General features: G+C 41.2%; 1 protein-coding gene across 1 annotated transcript in view; it reads right to left on the reverse strand.

Moving 5' to 3' along the window:
- antxr1d (ANTXR cell adhesion molecule 1d) overlaps nt 1-21,313 on the reverse strand; it is a 34,929-nt gene extending 13,616 nt beyond the window's left edge. Inside the window, exons 1-11 of the mRNA XM_015346255.2 lie at nt 20,381-21,313; nt 10,511-10,582; nt 10,117-10,188; nt 9,556-9,637; nt 9,418-9,448; nt 9,256-9,329; nt 9,090-9,158; nt 8,592-8,672; nt 8,433-8,493; nt 4,956-5,054; nt 4,558-4,627 (exon numbers count right to left, since the gene is read on the reverse strand). Coding sequence (XP_015201741.2) covers nt 4,558-4,627; nt 4,956-5,054; nt 8,433-8,493; nt 8,592-8,672; nt 9,090-9,158; nt 9,256-9,329; nt 9,418-9,448; nt 9,556-9,637; nt 10,117-10,188; nt 10,511-10,582; nt 20,381-20,538 — 869 coding nt within the window. The 5' untranslated portion in view covers nt 20,539-21,313. The remainder of the gene's footprint in view (nt 1-4,557; nt 4,628-4,955; nt 5,055-8,432; nt 8,494-8,591; nt 8,673-9,089; nt 9,159-9,255; nt 9,330-9,417; nt 9,449-9,555; nt 9,638-10,116; nt 10,189-10,510; nt 10,583-20,380) is intronic.
- Nucleotides 21,314-22,112: the final 799 nt, after the last annotated feature.

The following is a 22,112-nucleotide window of genomic DNA, read 5'->3' on the forward strand; positions in this document are numbered from 1 at the left end:
ATTTGGGCACACACTCAGCTCGTTGGCACACTTGTTAATGTTAAAACAGTGAGTCTTCGATCTCTGCTTTCGTAAAAGGCAACTCACAGGTTGCACAGAAAGGAACTCCTTTTTAACGCCTGTCTGGGGGACTGGGGAATCCTGAGAAATGAACTACTTTACACAAAAGCTGGTGGGAGTCTGGAACAGGTCCCCCGGCCATGCTGTCAAAGAAACCAAAGGAAACAAGTGAGCTATAGGGACTGGGTGTCCTCCTCTCATCTGTGTACTTCCTGACCCTGTGGCTTGTGCTTTAGCTGTGGGTCTCCATATAGCCTTCCAATGAGATCTCTGATTCCTACTTTAACTGTCCTATTTAAAACACAGTAAGTAAGGTACCATTAGTACTGTTCACTTTGGCAAGAAGCATGAGCAACCGACTGAAAACAAGCAAATGGGGATGTGAAAACATAAGTGTACAAGCTCGTTTTATAGTTTTCCCTTGTTGCAACAAGCCAAGACAAGCCCGAGTAAAGCTGCAGAGCAACCGAAACAGGCAACATCCAAACCACTTCAATACACGAGGTACGCAGCTTAAGGTTTAAATTTAATCAGAAACAACAGCAATAAAAAAGAAATCATTTTTATTTGCCAGAAAGAGTTGCCCTGCTGGGAAGCCCTGTGTGTCAGAAGGAGAGAGAACGGCGCTACTGTCACTGTCCTGCTGCGGGGGCCTCAGAATGGACGAGCACAGCAGTGACATGCAACTGTTGCATGCGCGTGGCGGCAGACTAAAGTTCCAGCCTCCTTCCCTCTTTTCTTGCTAAGGCGTGTTTAGCCCTTCCAGGCGGGATACTGGGAGGGATGCGGCGGAGCGATGTTAAGGCGCACGGTGACAGCGCGATCTCGTTTTCCGTCAATCAGTCGATCACCCCGACTTCTGAGAGCGTGTTCTGGAAGGCTGCAGTCATGGCGCGTTTGAATGATAACACTCACCGCCGCTCCGTACGACACGAAACACGGAAGAAATCTGAATCAAGTCATGTGCACCTCGGACAACACCCCACGGTTCACTTCCTCAAACCATGCCTTTCATTCACAAATGCCTGGTTAGTATTCATTTCAAGAGCAGCTATCTGTTCCCATTTTTACTACAATCTGTGTTGGATTGCCATCCTCCCACCCAGAAGCATAGGGCCCAAGGTCCCATGTGGAACTGTATCTAGAAGGGGATATCAGTTGTCAATATTAATTAATATCCATATTTATGTTAGTCTATTGTCAATATTAATTACAGTTAGAGAAATACATAATTTTATAGTTTACTGACATAGCTTAGCATGATTGCTTATATCTAGTGATGTTTGGACGAAGTGATGGGATTGTAAAAATACTGTACTAGGGGGTTAAAACACAGTTAATGTGTGCCGAAACATTGACACTCACGGTACTAAATATACAAAGCATATTTTAAAATATCTTCACTATGTGCTAGAGTCGTACCTATAAAGTGTAAATTGGCGTCTGAGCAGGAGCAGGATGCATAATCTGCCATGTTATGCAGAATGGTTCAGAAATTTTAAAGCAGCACTTTTTCAGGTGAAAAACTGAAAAGGGTTTGGTTGTGGGTGACATCTATTGAGTTTTATCTCAACTTAGAAAAAGACTTGGGAAGGGTTTTTCAAAAACACTAGTCAGCCCCCTATGTTGATCGATGCAAGATCAACAAATTTAAAGGTTTATCTGCCCCAGTATACCTGCCTGGGATGAAGCTGCGCCTCTGCCTAGTCTCTGAAGATGGGCAGATTCAAAATTGTGAAGAAAAACAGAATCCTTCTAAATTCAAATTCGACTCTAATCTGTGTGTAACATTTGTGTAGCAATCCACAATCCAGATTAGACTGCACAGCCCCTATACAGTATGTGTTTCTGATGTATCAGAAAATAAACTGTAGGGACCCTGCCACCACTATGCTGGCTGGAGACTCCACAGAGCAATACAAGAGAGCACTCTGCGTCTTCCTCATTCCTGTTTCTCCCACCCAAAAGCATTCGGTGTTCATGCCAGTATACATAACCTATTTGCCAGCAAATGTAATTCATTTCACTGCTGATTCTAAAATGCATTGTCCCTTTGGCTCTTACAGTTGAGTTCTTTCTGCTCATCCCCTCACTGCTCCTGCAAGTCATCCACTCAGTTATAATAGGTTGTGTTTTGCCTTAGGCCCCATTACACCCCAAATGGTCCATAATTATTGCCATTACACTTCAATAGAGAATAAATGTGGGTGCTTGCCAGATCTCATAGCTGGGAGCATACCTGGAGGAGACGGAGCCCTGTTGCACCAAGAGAAACCACTACCTTTCGGGAGGCTTGTCATACAGGAGGTGTATAGAAGTACATGGTGAATCTCTTTGTGCAGACGGAGCTTGTATAATACGATTATTTAACTATAAGAAACCACAACGTGCCTCAGTACAAGTGGAAGAATGATTAAGGTTCCCGGATGTCCTGCTAGGATAAGAAATTCCTGTGCCTTGCTGTCTATGCATGGTTTTCCATATATTTCCAATACAATAATCATCCATACATTTCCTCTTTTAAATTTACATGACAGGAAAACATTACGTAGTCATAAAACAGATTTAATCATTAAACTCTTGAGGTTTTGTAATATATTTTTAATATATAAAGTTCATTCGAACTGTACTTAAAAGAAGATAACCAAAAGGCACATAAGGTATGTCACAGCATAATGAAAGGCATTACTCAAAGAAAAGACATCATATTTCATGGCCATTTCAGTACATAGTTTGTATTTGTACTCCGTTGGGCCCCTGAGCAAGGCCCTTAACCCCAACTGTTCCAGGGGTGCTGTACAATGGCAGACCCTGTGCTCTGACCCCAAGCGTCTCTCCCTGTCTGTGTGTCTGTGTGTCTCATGGAGAGCAAGCTGGGGTATGCGAAAAGACAAATTGCTAATGCAAGAAATTGTAAAGGGTTAATAAAGTGATGTTAGTTCAGAAACGTCAGGTATCACTTGTAACCAACACTTTTCCAGGACTTGTTTTTGAAGCTGATGTGTCATATGGAGGAAAGCTAAAATACATCACAATCACGATCGTGTGAACTCATTTAAGGAATATTGTTTTCAGTGAAGGTGAAAAAGAACTGAAGTGTGGGGACCAGATAAATGACACATTTACTTAACGGCAACGGAGAAAGGAAAAGCTTGTCAGAATTCAAAATCCCAAACACGTCTTGCAACAAGTTTCAACACCAACGTTCCTCGAGGTGTCCAGAACCAGCATAATTACATACCAAGCTCTGTAAGGGATGAATATCAAGTGGGGCCTGACTGAGCTGCAGGGGGGAAAAAAATGCTACAGGCTTTCTTCAGGCCTCTCTTCACACATCTTTTTCAAACTGGGGCCCTCGTTCGGCCGGTTTCATGCTTGGGGTGGCATGATCGCTGCCCGGGGCACAGACAGGGACTCCTGAACAGTTTCTCACACAAGTCAGTGCAATACCAGCCTCTCCCCACGACTGGATGAATCCCTGTCTTGTGCCTCCATACGTCGGGGCTGTTTGTCTTTGCTCATTAGAAAAAGAACTGCTGATTGATAAAAGGGATGTTGCATGAGATTGTTACGACTGCATAAAGGAAGAGAAGAATGAAATTATGATTCCTACTGCATCCTGAAACTAACCCAAGTAATATCTTAATAGCTGCAACAAAGTTGTGGAATGATCCAGCCCTTATCAGGTCCTGACGAGTCAATCAACACTTTTAAATCCTGCCTTTAAATTATTATTGCACTCCATCTGTAGGATCTTGAAAGGTGCTATAGAAAATAAAATCGATGATTCTTACTGGAGTACCCGTTACATAAAGAAGGTTTCAGTACGTCAAACTTTCTTCTCCCTGTGAAGTTTTGAGTGGACTTCACTTGCGTGCACACCAATGTCCTCTCTAATTTTTCATGCCCTGTGCGTGCCAAAATTTCAAGTTTTTTAACTAGTGCCAAAAACTTGTGTGCACTACATTGAGTGTATGTAAAATGGTAAACCTGAAATTATTTTTTGTTAATATAGTCATTCTCATAGAATCCAAAAGACTGGGACAGCGATTCAATAAGCCCAGTCATAGAGACTGAGTGTCGAGTGAGCATGAGCAGGGAGGTACGAGACTACGAGAGCACAGATATCGATGATCGAGTAGCAGTAATAAAGCACACAGCCAAGGTGGGCCTTTCGCAGCCCGTCTCATGTGGTCAATTTTGCATTTTTGATTGACAACCATGTTTGTTTTATTATGATCATTTTTGGGGGAATTTTATTTTTTGTGCGCAGTTCAATTTCCTATGTGGGTTGATTTCATAACCCGTGTGCGCGCGCGCACACACATGCGCACAGCTTAGAGGGAACATTGGTGCTCACTGCTCATGTCGTTGTTTTACTGCTATTTATCTCCACTACAAGTCTCCCAATCTCGCTACAAGCAAACCAAATCGAGCAGAAATAAAAGACTTAAGTATCATTTGTGTGTGTTTATTAGAAAATGAAGAGGGACTTACTTTCCAACCTCGTCTATAACTGGCGCTGGACAGAGTAAATATGTATCCGTTATATCCGCGGGCTTCTCATCTGCAAAAAACAGAATGTTGATTTTTCTTCTGTTCTGAGAATTTTTTTTCTCCCAGATACAACATTTATACAAATCGTAATATTTTGCATATAAGCACAAAGAAACTGTATTACCGTGCCTTTGGCTAAAAATATTTGATAAACATTTATAAAGCAGTTTTTAAAGAAACAGAGATATTAACAAACTTTTACAATGTAGCTGTTGTGCTGTTTATCCACAATGACATTTAAGTAACATTGCAGTTGCATTCTGGAATTATTTTTCTTTCGAAAAAATAAAAAACCAAAATAGAAAAAAATACAAAAAACAACTGAAGGAACCACTCACTTATGGTGATGGTGTCATTGATTTTAAAGCTGCACAAGACTTGTTCAGTGTTCCTGGCGTGTAAAAACCCATTCCCTCGCACAACGACTTGAAAGGACTCTAGGAAGGAAGGACGTAAAATGTCAGTTTGGAATTCTGTAAAGGAAAACAATTAGTAAAGAATTCTACGCCCAACATTTACAAAAGTAAAAATAAATAAATGTATTTGATCCCTAGTTCAATGACTTCCACATACTGTAGATGTTATTGTGGCTACAAGAAAGTACAAGAAATACATCATACAACAGTCTCTTTAAGTGAGCTTATAAATTAAAAGCCCTTCTGAGTATCATGGATTTTCAACAATTACAAAAACATATAATAAAAAAATGAAATACCTATTACATTTTGCAAATGTATTTAGGAATATTTAACTTAAAATCTGTAACACAAATGGTTCATCAAATTTTGAGAGGAGGTCAAATTGTAATATTAAACTTCTGTTCTACTATGTACAAATGTTTCTGCCCATGACTCCATGCATCCTTCCTCCACCCTGCCTCCACCCCATCTTCACCCTTGCAGCAGCTCCCTGGCTCATTCCTCATAAGTCAGGGGGGTTGTGACAGCACCGATCTTCAGCCACCTCTGTCATTTCCTCAGCCTTGCAACTTCATGTCAAACATCAAAGCATACAGCACGCTACCCTTCATATTCCTCCGCTTTTGTCGTAAATAGAATTTGACCAAACCACTTAAAAGGAAACTGACACAGCCACATGATACCTGATATACTCTCTGAAAGGAGTGTGTCCTGTCTGCCTACGTTTATTACTCAGGTTATGCAGCAGGAGTTGTTTTGCACATTGTCTTCTCCTGCGGGGCTTTAAAAAGGCCAAGCACAGGGCAGGCAGCAAGTGTGTAGGATCTTTATCATCTCACATTATCGGTTGCATCCTTACATTAACATTTAATACAATACCAGTGAAAAAAAGCCAAATATCATTCACTGGTGCTACTAATCAAGTGCTGCTGTGCAGGAAAACCTCGCACTCCTGTAGCCAAAGGAGTTTCCTCCCGCAGCCTGGGATCTGTGACCTTTCCCTCCCCGCGGGCAGCGCTCTGTGACACACAGGCCGGAAAACAGCGTATGTCACAGACACAGAAAAAAAGGAAACAACTTCCAAGCCTGTCTAAAAGCGGAAAAGTGCTTTAGGAAAAAAAAAAAAAAAAAAAGGAAAAGACTTCCCCGCTGCAGGAACCAAACCGCTTTTTCCGTTACACTTGCACGGTTTCAACAACTTTGTTTGATGTCTACGGTGGTAAACAAGGGTGAGCAGTCCAGCATCTAAAAATGTAGATAACAGCGTGAAGTTCACTGAATAAAAGCGTATCGCACACATTGTGCCATCAGGACATCTCTAAAGGTCACTGATATTGTTTTTTTTCACTTGAAGATTCTCTGACAATTCTCCCTGTGTGCTCCAGAATACACAATCGTTCACACACACTAGATGTGCTTGCTCGGTTAATTAAGAAGACCCTCAAAATGTGTCAGCGCAAGTGGTACAGTACTCTGATTCATATACAGAGTAATACATCCTCACATTATTTGAAATCTGTTTTATTAACGTAACTGAAAACACTTCAGACTTCTGCAAGTATTTCAACACATAATTCTAAAAATATTTAGAACCCTCCTGCTCCAGTTTCTCTCATAATATCCCACATCAAATCCACAGCTCTAACACGTATGCAACAAACGCTATGTATGCTGTCGATTCCTTTATGGTAAAAACATAGACTTTTGGAGTGGGGGCTCTGACGTATAACAGACACACACAAAAAAATCAAATCCAAATGTCGGTTCTGGTCAAAACCGCAGAGCGGGTTTCCGGAGTCGTGACAATGTCAGCGCGTCACGGCCTGACCCACTGGCAGCGCGACCGGCACCTCTTCCCCTGCCCTGACAGCAGCCCGCCCGGCCTCCGCGCTCCGCTAATGCAAATGACTCCCTGGACCCAATGCCCCCGCTTGGGTCTCCCCTTTTCTCCTCGGCGCCGCGCCGCACCCCACGTGACGCGATGGCCCTGTGTTCAAATGGCTAATTCTATTTAATTTCGGGCCCCGGCCGTGACCGCGTCCTTTTCTTTCTTCGTTACTGTCACATTATACATTGTCAATTTTGACAAGATAGCGAAGGGAAAAAGGTCAGCGCTGCTGATAACTGGGCAGCGCTGGCAGCGAGATGGTGGGCTGGGGCTGGTGCGCGCTGGCTGCGCTGTCGGCTTGGCTTCCCCGGCTCCGATGAGGAGCTGACTGCTTGCATCCACACCTGGGAGCTGACGTTGCCGGTAGGATGCTCCATCCAGCAGAACCTTTCAATCACGTCTGGGGACCACGAGCGTAATCAAAGCAATGATGCTGTCAAGTTCTATAGCGGCCACCTTCAGCTCCGAACTGATGGCCTGTTTACAGGCTGCATGTCCCGGTCGCTTCACATCAGCGTGATTGTAAAGATAGCAGCGCTCCCTGCCACATCGGGAGAAGGAGGGAGCTCTTAAAGAGATGGGGGCAAGCGCACTGTCATGGACTCCTCCAGCTTCCGTCTCGGCATCTCGCTAGACATCCTTACGCTGTCAGGCTCGCTAATTAGCTGCAGAAGGCTGATAAAAAAATAATTTGTGGAAGCAGCTAGAGGTACCACACTGATAACGAAAGAAACAATGTTGGGTTTTTTTGCATTCTACTATTATTATTTTCCAGTTAATAATTCTGTTTTTTTATTATATGTGATATTCAGTTGCACCGCGGCGAATCCAGATCAAAAACCTTTTCGCCCGAGCCTTAGTTGCTAATTACTGCTCGGCATCTTTCGAGATAAACATCACGAACTGATGAATATATTTGGAATCGCCTTCGAAACATGTTATGATTTAAACGACTTAGCCAAGTGCTCTTTATTTATATACAACAAATGTAATGTATTATATATATATACAACACATCCAATATACACTTTTATGTATATTAAAGAAAAATTCAGGTGCGTATTGATTATCGAAGCCTAGTAATCCCGAATTCAATATCGGAAGCACGACCCTGCACTTTGATGTGTATGCCTGTAAAGCATTCACCGCTAGATCTTCCCTGCTCGGCTCTGTCATTAAAATGTCTTCATCGCTGAGTGGCGTTCACACTCCAGCGCCGCTGCAGAGAGCTCCTCTCCCTTGCTCACCCCCAACGAATCTGGAGTGACACGGCCTTTTCTGTGCGCTCGCCAGGAACACGCTCATCGTATCGTTTCGACAGGCAAGAGAGCACGGCCAGCCTCTCATTTTCCATACATGGTCGATTTGTATTTTTCTTAAATTCCAGGGAGCGCCTTGCTCCCCACTGTCTGTTTACGCGTAAATTAGCACTGACTCAACGCAGGCTAGACTACAACTGGAAACCGCACTGCTGTCAGTCCGCACGATACCCCTGTCTGGGCTCTTACCTCCGGCGCACACGCTTGATGGCTCAGCTGCTAAAATCTCAATGCAGGACTTCCTGAGGATCTAGGACACAGCACCAAGGGAAACGGTTAGCGATCGGGATTAGAAACAAAAAAGACAAAGTACTTATTTCGCTCATAAAACAAAATCACTTCATTTACCGAATCAATCATGCCTCTGAGAGCCTGGAATCCTCCTATCACTGGAAACACGTGTTCTATGGTATCAGCAATGGTGGCCAACTACAAAAGGACAAACAGCATTACAGTGGTCATTTACTCACATCGTTCACTGAGCTCCAGTTCTCGACAGATTACATAAATCACTTATACCTTCCTCTTACGTTGAAAGTAACTGCTTTGCAAGAGTGATTGCAAAACTATGCAACGACATAAAGGGCTGAAATTCACTTCAATTGTACAAACAACGAACACATTCCCCAAAAACAGGGGACACAAATCATTTCAAGCTCATCCAGGAGGGCAAAAGGAACATGCACGGTCCTTTCATAGCTTTGTAGTTTATTCTAAATGTTGTCACTGGGGTTTTGTCTTTTGGAAAAGAGAGGGCTTGGATAAAGGTTTTGCATAATCAGCTGGATAAATCTGGGACATTGTAAGATTGGGCAAAGTAGTTTTAACTCACAGGGCCCGGTTTACCTGTGTCTCATTGAAATCCTTCACTCCAACGCAATAGACAATGGCTCCAAAGGATCGAGCTCTTTCAGCCTGCGTTTGGATTGGTAAAAACAATATTTACATAACGATCAATGCAAATCCTGTTAATATTGTTCTATATTAATGCGTGACGGCACTGTTCACTTACCTCTTGCTGTGCATGGTAGAATTGCTGTTCATTAAGTTCTCCATCCGTCAATGCAATTATAACACTAGCTGTCCCTTCAATGCAGAAACCAAACAAAAATGCTTTAGAATCGTTGACTATGTTGCCAGCTATAGGCAGTGAATAGTTTCAAATGAGACCTACCATAATTTTCGTGGTAAATTTGTTCATTTGCCTGCAAGTGTAAAATAAGACAATGTTACTGAAACAGCAAATTGAAAAAAAATCAACATTTATATACAGTAAAAAAGAAGTAGGGGCTTTATGGAGTGAAGGCTGTACCCTTTCCAGTCCTAAATGCATAAACGTGTCTCCTCCAGGTATCTCTCTCCTGAGAGCATTAAGGCCTTTCCTTATTTCATCCCTGGAGGAGCAAAAGAAAAAAGGTATAAAGAAACATTTTCAACAAACTCATCATCATGTAGCTTCATGGCTGGAACGCCTCAATTTTCAATGCAGTGCAGGCAGCACACAAACAGGAACAGGGTGGTATTTTTGAGGCTTTTAAGGCTGAAGTGTTTAAGTGGATCCCAGACCTCGCCACGCCTGGGTAGGTGGGTGACTGAACCAGGATTTGGAGCTCCTGCTGGCTGGCCCACATACAGGACCGCAGGGGTTTGTGAAGGGAACAGCAAATTAAATATTTATTGACAGGTCTAGCGAACTCCACCACAAGCACAGGACACAGACACTGCTGCAGCTGCTGCAAGGACATTTTCACTGTTTCCTTCGTCTTAAATCTCCCCATCTGGACCTGATCGAAATCTTTCAGGAGATTCATTTAAAAATCAAACTCAAATGTTTACAACAGGAGACGTTAACAGTTTGAAAGCGAAGCTTCACCTGTTTTCGGTCAGCTTCATGATTGTCGTCCCACGGGTTGAGAACACGATGAAGGACATCCTCAGCATGGGACTGGAAGGAGCGTTGGAGAGATAATCGATCAGTTTTTGGTTAAATTACATCAAAACCACGTGCCTGTGTTGAAATGATACAAACATTTCTGGGCAATGGAAGATAAACTACAGCAGGGAAAACGAATTTAAGAAAATACAGATGGTGAATATTCAAGAAGACAGGAAAATTTGTTTTTTTTCCACTGTTAATTCACCAGTCCTTCGTGAGAAATATGGCAGACTCTGATTTTGTCCGAAGCCCTCTGATTTTTATCGAGTGAACCCAGAGACCGCAGTTCAACAATCTTTAAGTCTAAATCTAAAATGTTAATGTATCTCACCTAATGAACTTCTCTGCCAAATGTTCAACAAAGGAGTATATCTCAATCCAGTGGTTTTTGACACTTCCAGATCTGTAAAAAAAACACACCGATACAGTTACAATACTTTGTAACATCGAGCTCACTGTTTCTTACACACTACGAAGAGATTATTGTATCCTAATATGAAGCACTGAAACCAATTTTATGTTCTACCAGAACAAATAAGGACTTCAGTCAGGAACAATAACGATCTGCTATTCCACCCAATCTGCCATCACCTCTCCGGTTTCTGTATGGTGTGTCAAGCTCTGAAGCTGCAGCTCCACCCCTCCGATTAATTGGGCTCAGTAATTAATTGCAGACCCACGAGCGCTCGGAATGTAGGCTAATTGCTTTTATAGGAGACGTATGCGTCTCATCCTGCAGTGACACAAGACCATGCCTCCTCAGAAACTGGAGGCCTGCCGGCGAACAGATGGTCGGGGGTTGAATTCACAGTTTGGGAAAGGCTATAAATAAACAGGATTTGTTCAGCTTCTAAGAGCTGAAATGTGCCTTTCTGGAGAGAAGAAGGTCGAAAATGGATTAAATTTTCATGACGGAACGGCTTAATTGATGACTCGGCTAACTTCCCACGTGAAAAAAAAAAGCAGGAAGTCTACGCTATGTGCCGGACGTTGTTCCACAGCATTTCATCTCAGGAGACCTGGAAGCATCCCATCGGGGCAGGCAGACAGGCAGGAAATGAGCTGAGGAACCTTTTTTGCACTGGGCAGGTCTTTTAACCCTGACGTGACCAACGTGAGGAAAGGTCACTGGACATTGCTGATTCCCTGGTGCTCCAGGAGCAGACGCCTGTGACCTGGAGTCTCATTCCTACACACACACCGACTCGCACTTTTTTTTTGTAAGAACAATCAAAAAAATACCCTAATAAACAATGAACGGTGCTATTAAACTGAAGCGATTCAAACCGAAAACCGACAAACGCTGTTTAAGACGTAACCGCACTGTCCTCCAGATTGATATAAAAGGTTTGAATAGGAAAGCTTTAATTATGCCATTACAGCTTGGATTGTTTTGAACAAGCTCAAGCATTTAAGCATTTAGATTATACCCTTGCTCTTTATTTAACACAACTTAGGCTTCTGCAGCTTGTCCACACTGGCTCTCCTGAATGAGCAACTCATTCAGTGCACCACGGCCTGTGCTGGTTGAGCTGCAGACTTCGGACAACCTGCCAGGGGTTCTCTTTTTTAACTGGTCTTACACTCTTAGAAATGGTTACTGTACCTGCTCCCGCTACAGGGAAACTCAGGAACAACTCAGAGCTTTTAGTTGGTTAACATCGTATTTTCATAAACATTATACAGGATCAACAAATTCTTTTAAAGTAATCAATATTTACAAAGCAGCTTTATAGTAAAACCTAAACTGCACGACACAACAAAGGTATTAACTCACAGCAAACCAGTCTGCTCCACATGACAGCAGAAAAGATGATGACATTTACATTTGGCTGATATTGATGCAACAGAAAGCACCAACACAGAACTCAGTTGTGTTTTGCTTCCAGTTAGTTTTTTTAACCAAGGTTAACTTGTGAACCCATGTAAAACCTCTTCAGTATTTTATTGCTCTTGGAACGGTACATTTTGAATGATTTGTAAAATTGCAGCCTAGTTTGCATTTTCCTCACCTGTCCAAACAGAAGAAAGAGAGGATGTGGGTAGCTTCTTAGTTAGAACCACGATGAAAGGAAAATAAATCCAGTTGAGACATTTCTGTGGTATTCTCTGATCTAATTTTGATAGCTTGTGTTTAAGTTAAATTTTCAACATTTCACTTTCCCCTTTGGTGATGGAACAGGTTAAACAAAAAAACCCTAAAAGCTTAGAAATCACGATTCTCACATAAAGATACAGAGTATATGAGTGATGTAATGTGTGAATGATTTATGATTTAAGCTTTGAAGATTTATTATATCCTTTCAACAGACTACTACATTTTTAATAAATTCTAATCTACTTTACTTTATACAAGTACTAGAATCCAACAATGAGGTAAGAGATCACCATTGCTCACATAGCAGGCTCTGGTAAGGGAAGGATACAGATGATTAATAGAGCTCTGGGTTTCTCTAAATCATATTGCATGTTGTTTGAATATTGAATTACATCAACGTTTAAGAACATACAAAAGGTTCCCAACAAAAGAAGGCCATCTGGCCCATTGAGCCCATTTGGTTGACCGAAGAAGCTCATCCAGCAGATCCATGAAAGAAGCCAGCAAGGGTAGGTGTTTCAACAACATGACTGGATGCTTTTTCCAGACTCCCACAACCCTTTCATTAAAGTGTTATCAGTTTTAAATGCACTTCTATGTAGATTCCACTAAAGTCAACAATAAAATGTATTATTGCTGATATCAGAATAGAAAAAAACATTATATCACATAGGCTATAGTGAAGAAGGATGTCCTACTGTATGCAGGACATACTAAGATGAAAAACAAATACTTCAAAGATACCTTTGGTTTTTTTTTCTCAGAACATTCTTATATTGCTGTAGCAGGGATTGAATCTGCATAACCAAGGGAAAAGTCCTATTGAATTCTTAACCCAAGTTTGGGCTCCGATATTGTCAAATACAGAGCATGTTTCACAGAATAAATAAGCACCCCGAGCCAAAGTATGTGGTTTGGCCAGAGTCACTGAATGGTATTTTTCACGCCCTTAAAATCTGTCAGCAGCACTGTACCATTGAATCCACAAAGCGCACCAAAAGCCTGATGATGCATACAGGCCTTTACTCCTCAGGCCTTTACTAAACTTTATAGATTGAAGGGTAAAGTTTAAAGTGCAGCTCACATTTCCGGGAAACTCATAGGATTACAGACAGACCCTTTAAAGAAACATCCCTCAGCTGCTCCAATAAATTCACTTCACAGCTCAAATCATTTTGCATAATTTTGTTTTTCCTCACCCAGAAGAATGAGGCTTTTGACCACAAGTTCCCAGCAATAACCGTGCTTTTAGCCTCAGAAATTCCATGATGATATCAGAGAGAGAGGACCAATATTCATCTCGGACATGTTTGTATCTCCTCAGACAATGCTTCCAGTAAAAATAGCGGCTGAAGCTCTGCTTTCAGAGGAGCCAGGCCACGACTTTCTTCTTGGCATTTCTGGGACTTTCATGTGGAACGCTTTCAAAACGGCAACATCCTGGAGACCACAGCGCATACTGCAAAGTTCGCAAGTTTTTGTTTCTCTCAATGTCCCAAGCACTAGGCAACCACTAATCAAAACAATTCGGTTTCATTGAAGCCCTGATGCACAAATAACGAGGGTGCAAAGGCAATAAAAATACGACATCTTCAACTATACGTGTGCATCGGCAAATTGTTTATACGAAACGAATAATCCACATTTATGAAGGGAATCAAGGTACTGGGTTTTACTAAGTGTGGCAGGTGATGTGTGCCAAACTGTCACAGTTTTTTTCTTCAGTTTGGGATCAATGAACACTGGGAACTAAACTGAGACTGCTCCGTCTTCACCAATTTCATATCTGTGAAGAACGTCGGTGACACCTTTTCTCTTAGCCGGTCCTGTCTGCTCCCTCAGACCTGTTTAGCAATTCCCCAGACTCGGAACAGGAAGAGGCTGGCTGTGCACAAGGGTGCAGGCTTCAGTCCCAGCCAGGGCCATCCCAGCTCATTATCTGCCTATAAAAAGAGAGGCTCTGTGGCCTCTCAGGTTATGGGACTCCACATGATCCGATACTCTTAAAGGATATTATACTCCTTTCACTCCAAGGAAATACCAAAATGTCGTTTGTGTGATTATATCAGCCCCATGAAATAAACAAGGATCTGATTACAGATTTGTTATGGCAATAACAGTGCCATGAGACATTTTACACCACTTTAACACAAATGCCAAAGTTTGCTAACACACCCGATGCAATTTAATAGTGGAAAAGTCAGGAGTGTGAAGCTAGATTACTAGTATGAAAGTTCATTCTACAGTTGACAGGTTTGAGAATGTCTTTATTGATATTGAGCATGATATATTTACAGCTTACAGCTGCATTTAACTCAACTGTTCTACGAAAATATGGATTTTAGTCTAAACAACACATATAACAGTATAACCACACATCATACAGTAATAGTTTAGACTATTAAATGGGTGACTAACCACTGGGAGCAATAAACTCAAAAAGCAAACATTATCCACATCAAAGCCTGACAGAAAAACATGCAAAAATGTTTAAATCCCCTAAAGGGAAACTATTTGCATTAAAATAAAACTTCACGTATAAGAACAAGCAACAGCATAAGAGCAAACTTTTTAGAGTGTTAAAAACTCAGCCAAGAACAAGCTAAGCCCAACACCTGAGTCTTCAGCCCAAAGCAAGGCATCTGCATTGGGACAGAGCTCCTAATCTCCAGCAGCACCACAGCTCATCCCTCAGGGAGAGAATGGTGGAAGGCTCCACATTTCCCCTTTAGCTAGAACATGCTCCTGCTACACAGGGCTGCATCGTTTCTGAAGACAGGAAATGATCAGATCACTTAGTCTGGGTGCACACCAAACCAGTCCCATCAGATAAATACTTATTTTACAGAAAGGCAATTCAAGCAGAGGAGGGTGTGCCACGCTGTGACTTGTAAACAAACACGTTACATTTTTTGTGAGAAATATAGAGTGTTTTCCATACATGTAAATACACAGAAAAACTGCACACGAATACAAAATACTGCAGATTTTTGTGCCCTTAAAATGTGTGAAGCTCTCTGTAGGCAACGGCTGAATAATTGTAGAATTATTACTTTTACTTTAATTGAGCTATTATGAAACAGAACAAAACATTATGCATGTTAAAGAAATCTTCAAATGAACATTTGGTTTCAGTAAAATATTAACAAGAGGTGATACCCAAGGAGTTAAAAAAACAACCCCTCTGTTTATTAGCACTTGTAAAGCAGCAGGTGAGGATCCTACAGTCTGATTCAGCTGCGCCGCATGTCTTAGAATTCCTTCAGGAGTGCTCGAGCACTATTATTTAAAGGTGCAGTGCCCCATTAAACATTTAAAATGTTTCTTAAAATGTAGTATGGTTTATACATTGTGTGTTATAGTGTTTCCTGAAACCTTCATCAGATCAAAAAACAAACTTTCAGGACCTTTGCAGCCTCATTTTATAATAATTTCCAGGCAAATCATTTAAAAAAAAAACTTCCTACAGAAGGAAAAATTGCCAACTACTGTGGGCATTGTAAATAACCTGGTGTAACTCTCAAAACTTTTCTCGTACTGGAATGGCTTTCTGGATAATTAGTAGCAAAACATTTTTATAAAACGGTAAAACACTCAAAGGCATTTTACTGGCGCAAAATGATGCATGGATTAGAGATACTAGAGCCTTTAATGGGGAATAATGCTGACTTTAAATAACTAATGTGAGGTTAAACAGCCCGGTTTCTTATGTGATACACTAAATTCCCACAAGCCTTCAAGAGCCTAAAGGAGAAATTAACCTCTCAGCTAATACAGCACAAGGCCCTTTTAACAAACCCTGTCACATTGCATATCAGTGAAGCTCTGATCTGTGGAGCACAACACAACATGCAATGACTAATTCTTTCTAAGCAGAGGGTAGAACCCATCAGAGGAATGATATCTTACCTGAAAAGGAAAATATTTTGCATTTAGAAGATGCGTGCAGACATATATTATCTCTAAGAGCACAATTGTATGTTTACAGACAGCAATCTGTTCCCATATATCACTGAATCAAGTCACATTAATATGTGCTGTAGTAGATGGTGTGTCTTTCAATTGTTTTTGATGTTTACTTGATAACGTCAGAACATGGCTTCCTATTTACTTTCGAAAGGCAATGTGACCTTAAACCCTGAATGGTATAATGGCAATATGACATAATAGCAATGGTATAATGGCAACATAATAATGGCAATGGCGATATAATTCCAATACTCATGGCTTCATTGAGCACCTATACCTTACAGCGAACCATTAAAGGCAAGATAAAAGGAAGGTTTTACCAGCTGAGCCGCGGCAACCTTTAAATGGATACATTTAACCATGTCCACTTCAAGGATTCAACAAAAAGGTGCGGCACTGACAGGACACACCTCTTCTCTCAAACATTCCTAGAGCACTTCAGAGGGTACGCTTCATTTTGGCGTTCACAGACAGAGACCTCGCTGGCCTTTTCACATCAGCAAAACCCTTAACCAATACTATCTGAACACAAAGTAACACTGGATTTCTTCTGAATGAAAGTAAGCCCTATGTAGTGCCTAGAAATAGATATTTAATAAATTAAAACATATCTGAAAACATTTCTGAACTTGCTCTCCCTTGTTCTGTCAGATTACAATTACCGTTTAGGTTTTCTGACATATATTGTTCGGTTTTCACCTCACTTAGCTTTGTAAATGAAATTATACTCAGGCTCCCAACACATTGGTGCTCACTGCAGCCTGAAGCACTACATGTCTGAACTCAGTACATTAATAACCCCCCCCAAAAAAACAGCTAAAATATCTGAAATGTCAGAATATCTCTGCACAGCCCTTGGGGTGAAAAAAAAAACATAGTAAAGGATTGGTTTTTGTCCACTCAGGGAGAAGGAAGACGAAGTGGTTCACCTCAACAGTAATGACCAGACACAATGAAAAATGTCTACAATCTTCAACAAGGCAACGATATTATTAAAACTGGAACGTTCCCTATGGCATAAGTCTCCAAATAATGTCTTTTTTTTCATCCTTGTGGATTCAGACAATTACATGTGGATACAAATCAGAAATGTAGCTGTGTGCCAAACATACTGTAGTATCATAGACACGCAACTTTAATTTAGTAACAGACCAAAAATATTCTAATTGCATTTCACCAACCAAATGTATTACTGCATCCCGACTTGGCTGACTAACTCTTGCATGTGTGTGTGTGTGTGTCACAAAAGGTTTCTTGAAACAGGGCTAGAAAATGGCATGTAGAGAACCGCCCCAGTCTATTTCCCAGTGACTGCTGGTCTCAAGCAGAATAATAACAGTGTACCCACGGTGTCATTTAAGAGAAAGAATTATTAATTAGACAAACACCTCATATTGCTTGTCCCTTTCTTGTATAGCTCACTCCTTCACTCTCTTCAAGGGTCACGTGTAACCACCGATTTGTTAAGTCACAAAGTTACAGTAGGTCACAAATATTTCTGAGCAGAAATGTCCTCTATCTGACAGAATGTCCATGCTGTGACCTTGCTTCCCTTCTGTGTTTCTAGTCAAAAGACTGAGTTGGTTTCTGATTTTGGAATCCTAAGCATCTATCCAAAGTCTGGAAAGCTCTGAAAAAAAAAACAACTCCTGCTTTAAGCCATTTTGAAAAACATCAGACAAATACCAGCGATGCGGCTGTGGAAGAAATCCTGAACAGTATTTTGACTCTAACTTGCTCAGTGTGAGGGGTGACTGGCCCTTGTGGACTAGCAAGCCAGGGATGGTGGAGACCTGTTAGCATGATAAACACCAGAAAACAGTGCTCTGGAGACCCATAATTATAACCCGGGCCAGGAAACTGGAGGTTATTTTCCTCCCAAACCTTTCTTTTGTTATGAACTCTATTAAAAGTTTTTTTTTCGAACAACTGGATTACTAAAGCATTAGTAAAACAGCAAGGTGTGCAAAACACACTTTAAAGTAAATAGCAGAGATGTGTCTTTAACAAAACTAAAAACAGCAAGATATATAAGGAAGGTCATCTGTTCTAAAGGACAGAGAACAGTTCAAAGGTTAGAAAATCGACAAGTGGAAACAGTCACTGCATCAAAATAAAAACAGTGTTCTGAAGGACAATCAAACATAATCTGTTCTAAAACAAATAAGCATAAAAATCAGATGTCAGAGCCCAGTCTTCAGAGCTGCATAATGCTTCTGTATTCTTAAACAAATGGTAGAAACAATCTTTTTCCACTAATTGCTTACTTACTTAAACAAGACAGTCATGTGTAAGATGAGACTCATACACTGTGCTGATGCTCATTAAATAGTGTAGACCTCAAACCCTATGGAAAGTTACAAGCAAACATCTCAGTTGTTCAAGTGGTTTGATTTAAGCAAAATCTTGAACAATAAGTAAACTGGGATCACCAGTATAACAATGCTGATAGTCTTTCCTTTAAAAATATCCTGTCTTCCTTCCTTAAAAGAACTTTATTTAACAAATTATGACAGTCTTAGAAAATATGAACTTTAGGTAATTAAAATATGATCATATTTTACAAGTTTAATACATGAAATGTAGATGTGCACCACGCCAAGTTAAAAAAGAGACCTACAGATCTATTTGAAATGTAAAAGTACTTGAATTATTTGCTTTTCAAGTTCTCTTTGAGTGAAATTTGAAAGGATTAGGCTTCAGGAATACTAAGCGTATGTATAGGGCAAATTTTAACATTTCAATTGTAAAAATACAAATCTTATTCAGACTGCAAATAGCCTTCCCCACAAATCTGTCTATACTGACAGCAGCACAAAAGAGGCCTGTGGATTACGTAATTCTCTTGTCATCCTGTGTTTCGCTCAAAAGTCGTGCTTTTCTAAGAAACTTCCAAGTTATCTAAGAAGCCAGGAGCCCACAGTCAGTTTGTTCAAGTCGTGCATTTAACCTGAAATTAAAACACGTTGTGTCCACAGAAGTACACTGCATTATAGAACGGTTCATAAATCCAGCAGAAGAAAAGTTCAGTGGCTCTCTTTCGTATCTTTCAAACATCACAGGTATCACGCTGTATCCCACATATGGGTGTTTTTGTTGTACATACTGTACATAGGCCTTCTGAGAACTGAGCGAAAGGAAGCGCTTCCTTCTCCACTAACCCTATAGCGTGTTCCCATCAAGTCTCCACGGAAAGAAAGACTGACCGCAAAGGAACAAAGCGGAGATCTTTAAACTGCTGGGTCAGCTAACTCATCATCACACTGCGCCCCCCTCTCTCTGCACACTCACACGGTACGTTTTTTAGTCTTCCCGCAAAAGCAAGCAAGTCTCACAACAAAGGAAAGGCAAGCGGCAATTTTTAAGCCCGTTTTCAGATTTTACCAGGGTTTCGTTTTGTGTTTCGGACTGCGCTGTGTAACACCGACAGGCGTAGGGTAAAGCCGCGTATTAAATGGTGAATGATTAGAACATCAGTCCCCAAAACTTCAGACGTCTCCGTGAAAAAAAAAAGGTCCTGAAATGCGCCTCCGCTCACAAAAGCCAAACGGGCTTCTCTCCGCTCAGCGTGAAATCAGCGCTGAGCCTTCGCGCGCGGCAACCGTGGAGTCAGACAGCTGTAACAGCTGGAGCAGGAGCTCCATCACGCAGTGTAACCCAATCCATGCATCCTGCTCCCAGTTCCCAGCTCCGTGGGGGATGTGCTGTTTTTCTTCGCTTGAAAAGGAGACTGCAAAGTAATATACGTCTTCTTGGAGAAATGGCTTTCCCCGCAACCGTAAAAAGCATACATATTTAACACACAGAATAGCTTTAATGGGAAAAATGCGCGCAATTCAATATATTCGGATTAGCTGCTTCGTCTTAAAATCGTTAGGAGGATATCCAAAGTTTAATATTCTGCATAGCTGACAGCGTTAAATGACCCAGAGAGTAAACTTTCTGTATCTGGTATAGACAATGCAGAAACTCAGCTCAACATATTGCCTATTCGCCCAGTATAGATTTCACCAGTTTAACGTAAAAAAAAAAGTCTCCCGGTACGCCCAGCGCCCGTCTCTACACAGCAGAGTGGTTGCATGGCTAAGTGCAGTGAAGAGTAAATAAACTGTTACATTTACGACGGTCACTTACTTGTCCAGGACAAAGTACAAGTCGAAAGCGCCTTGACAAGACCTTTCTTCCTCTTCCTCTTCCTCCACTCCGGGCTCTGCTCTGACTGAAGCACTTGTGAACATTAGGAAGCCCAGCAGAGCTAAGGCAAGAGACATGTTAATCAAAAAGCTCGCCATCTTTTTCCCGTCTGGTAGATCCCCCCAAAAAAAGCGCAGCCGAGGAATTCAAGTGATTCACATTATCTCATGCGTCTTGATAAGGTTTTCTCCCGGCTGGGTTGGCCAGGAAACGTCAGTCGCCCAGGATTGTCACGGTTGTTGTAGGTGTCGCTTCCTTTGGATCTGCTAGGAGGCTCGATTTCGAAACATTCCTCAGACTTGCCCTTCTTCTAGCGGAGCGGAGCGATGAAAGAGACGACCATGCCAATACTGGGATAGAGGGAACTACTTCCCTTTTCCGGAAAACACAAAACGGAGAGCAAATTATGAATATGGGCAAGATTTAGGGTCATTACTGTCCACAAAACACAGTTGCACGCACGAAGTTCGGAAAAGTGTCAGTATGCTTACACAAATAAAGTCCAGTAGCAGAAAAGTGAGAAACCAAAAGATAAGTATTCGCCTAATGTGTGAAGACAGACGTATCAGTTTAGAGCTCATTTCAGACGCACATTAGATAGATTGGGAAGGAAATATTACTATTCCTTAAAAATAGGAAGAGTGCAACAATAGAGACCCAGGCTACTTTACCAGATACAAACAAGTCAATTAAAGACGGGATCATGTTAGTTACCTGGATATACAGTTAAAGTAACTCGTCTTCGGGGAAATGAATTGTTTTTGGGCACGATGTAGCATCTAGAGTTTGCCAGGTAAAGTGGTAAAACAGCACAGTGTTGGAACTATTCAACCTACTGCAGCTTTTTCTCAGGTTACAGGCTGTCTGAAACGTGCTGTTCTTCACAGCTATTAGGAAGACTGTGATACACTGCCGGTCACCGCGGTGCTGTCCGTGGCTCGGTCTTAAACGCATCCCGGTGTGAAAAGGATACGAGGCACCAGAGCTACAGTATGTAGTCCTAAACTTCGAACAATGGCAGTGAGCAAGGAGCCACTACGGGCTGGCATCGCTTAGACACATTTCTTATAATTGTAACTATAATTGATCACCATGAGGACTATCCTCTGGCTTGAAGAAGGGAGAATGGCAAGACATGCAGACCGTTTTTATTGATATTAACCAAATTAAATAATTGATTCAAACAGCTAATGGCTCGGTTATTTTGGCCTTTCGTAAAGTTTTTTTTTCTCTCGTTTAGGAGGACATTGAAGTCACCACATCCTACAAAGGTATATCTTATTCGTTTATTATTCTGTATCTTCAAAATAAAACCGTAAGCTGGTTTGACATGCAGTGGTGTTTCTTTTTTGGCCTAAATCTTTGGCGAATTCTGGAGAGAAGGACCTCCTGTTGAAAAAATAAACATAAAATAAATAAAGGTATTTAAATAAGAGAAGAACCGTTCTGAACAAAATAGATTTATAGTCTCACCCTTGTTGGAACAGTTAATAATCATTTTGGCTTTGCCGCAATTTACATCCAGGCTGAAGTTTTTAAACAGGAAATGGAGTTATGTCTCTGTCCTTTCTTACATCACTTATCTACATTGTGTTTTCAATTGAAATACATAATATTGCCAATATTGTTTTATTATCAATCATAATAAATGTATTTCATTTGAGTACACATT

Source organism: Lepisosteus oculatus, chromosome 4, assembly GCF_040954835.1.
Source record: "Lepisosteus oculatus isolate fLepOcu1 chromosome 4, fLepOcu1.hap2, whole genome shotgun sequence".
In the NCBI taxonomy this organism is placed as follows: domain Eukaryota; kingdom Metazoa; phylum Chordata; class Actinopteri; order Semionotiformes; family Lepisosteidae; genus Lepisosteus; species Lepisosteus oculatus.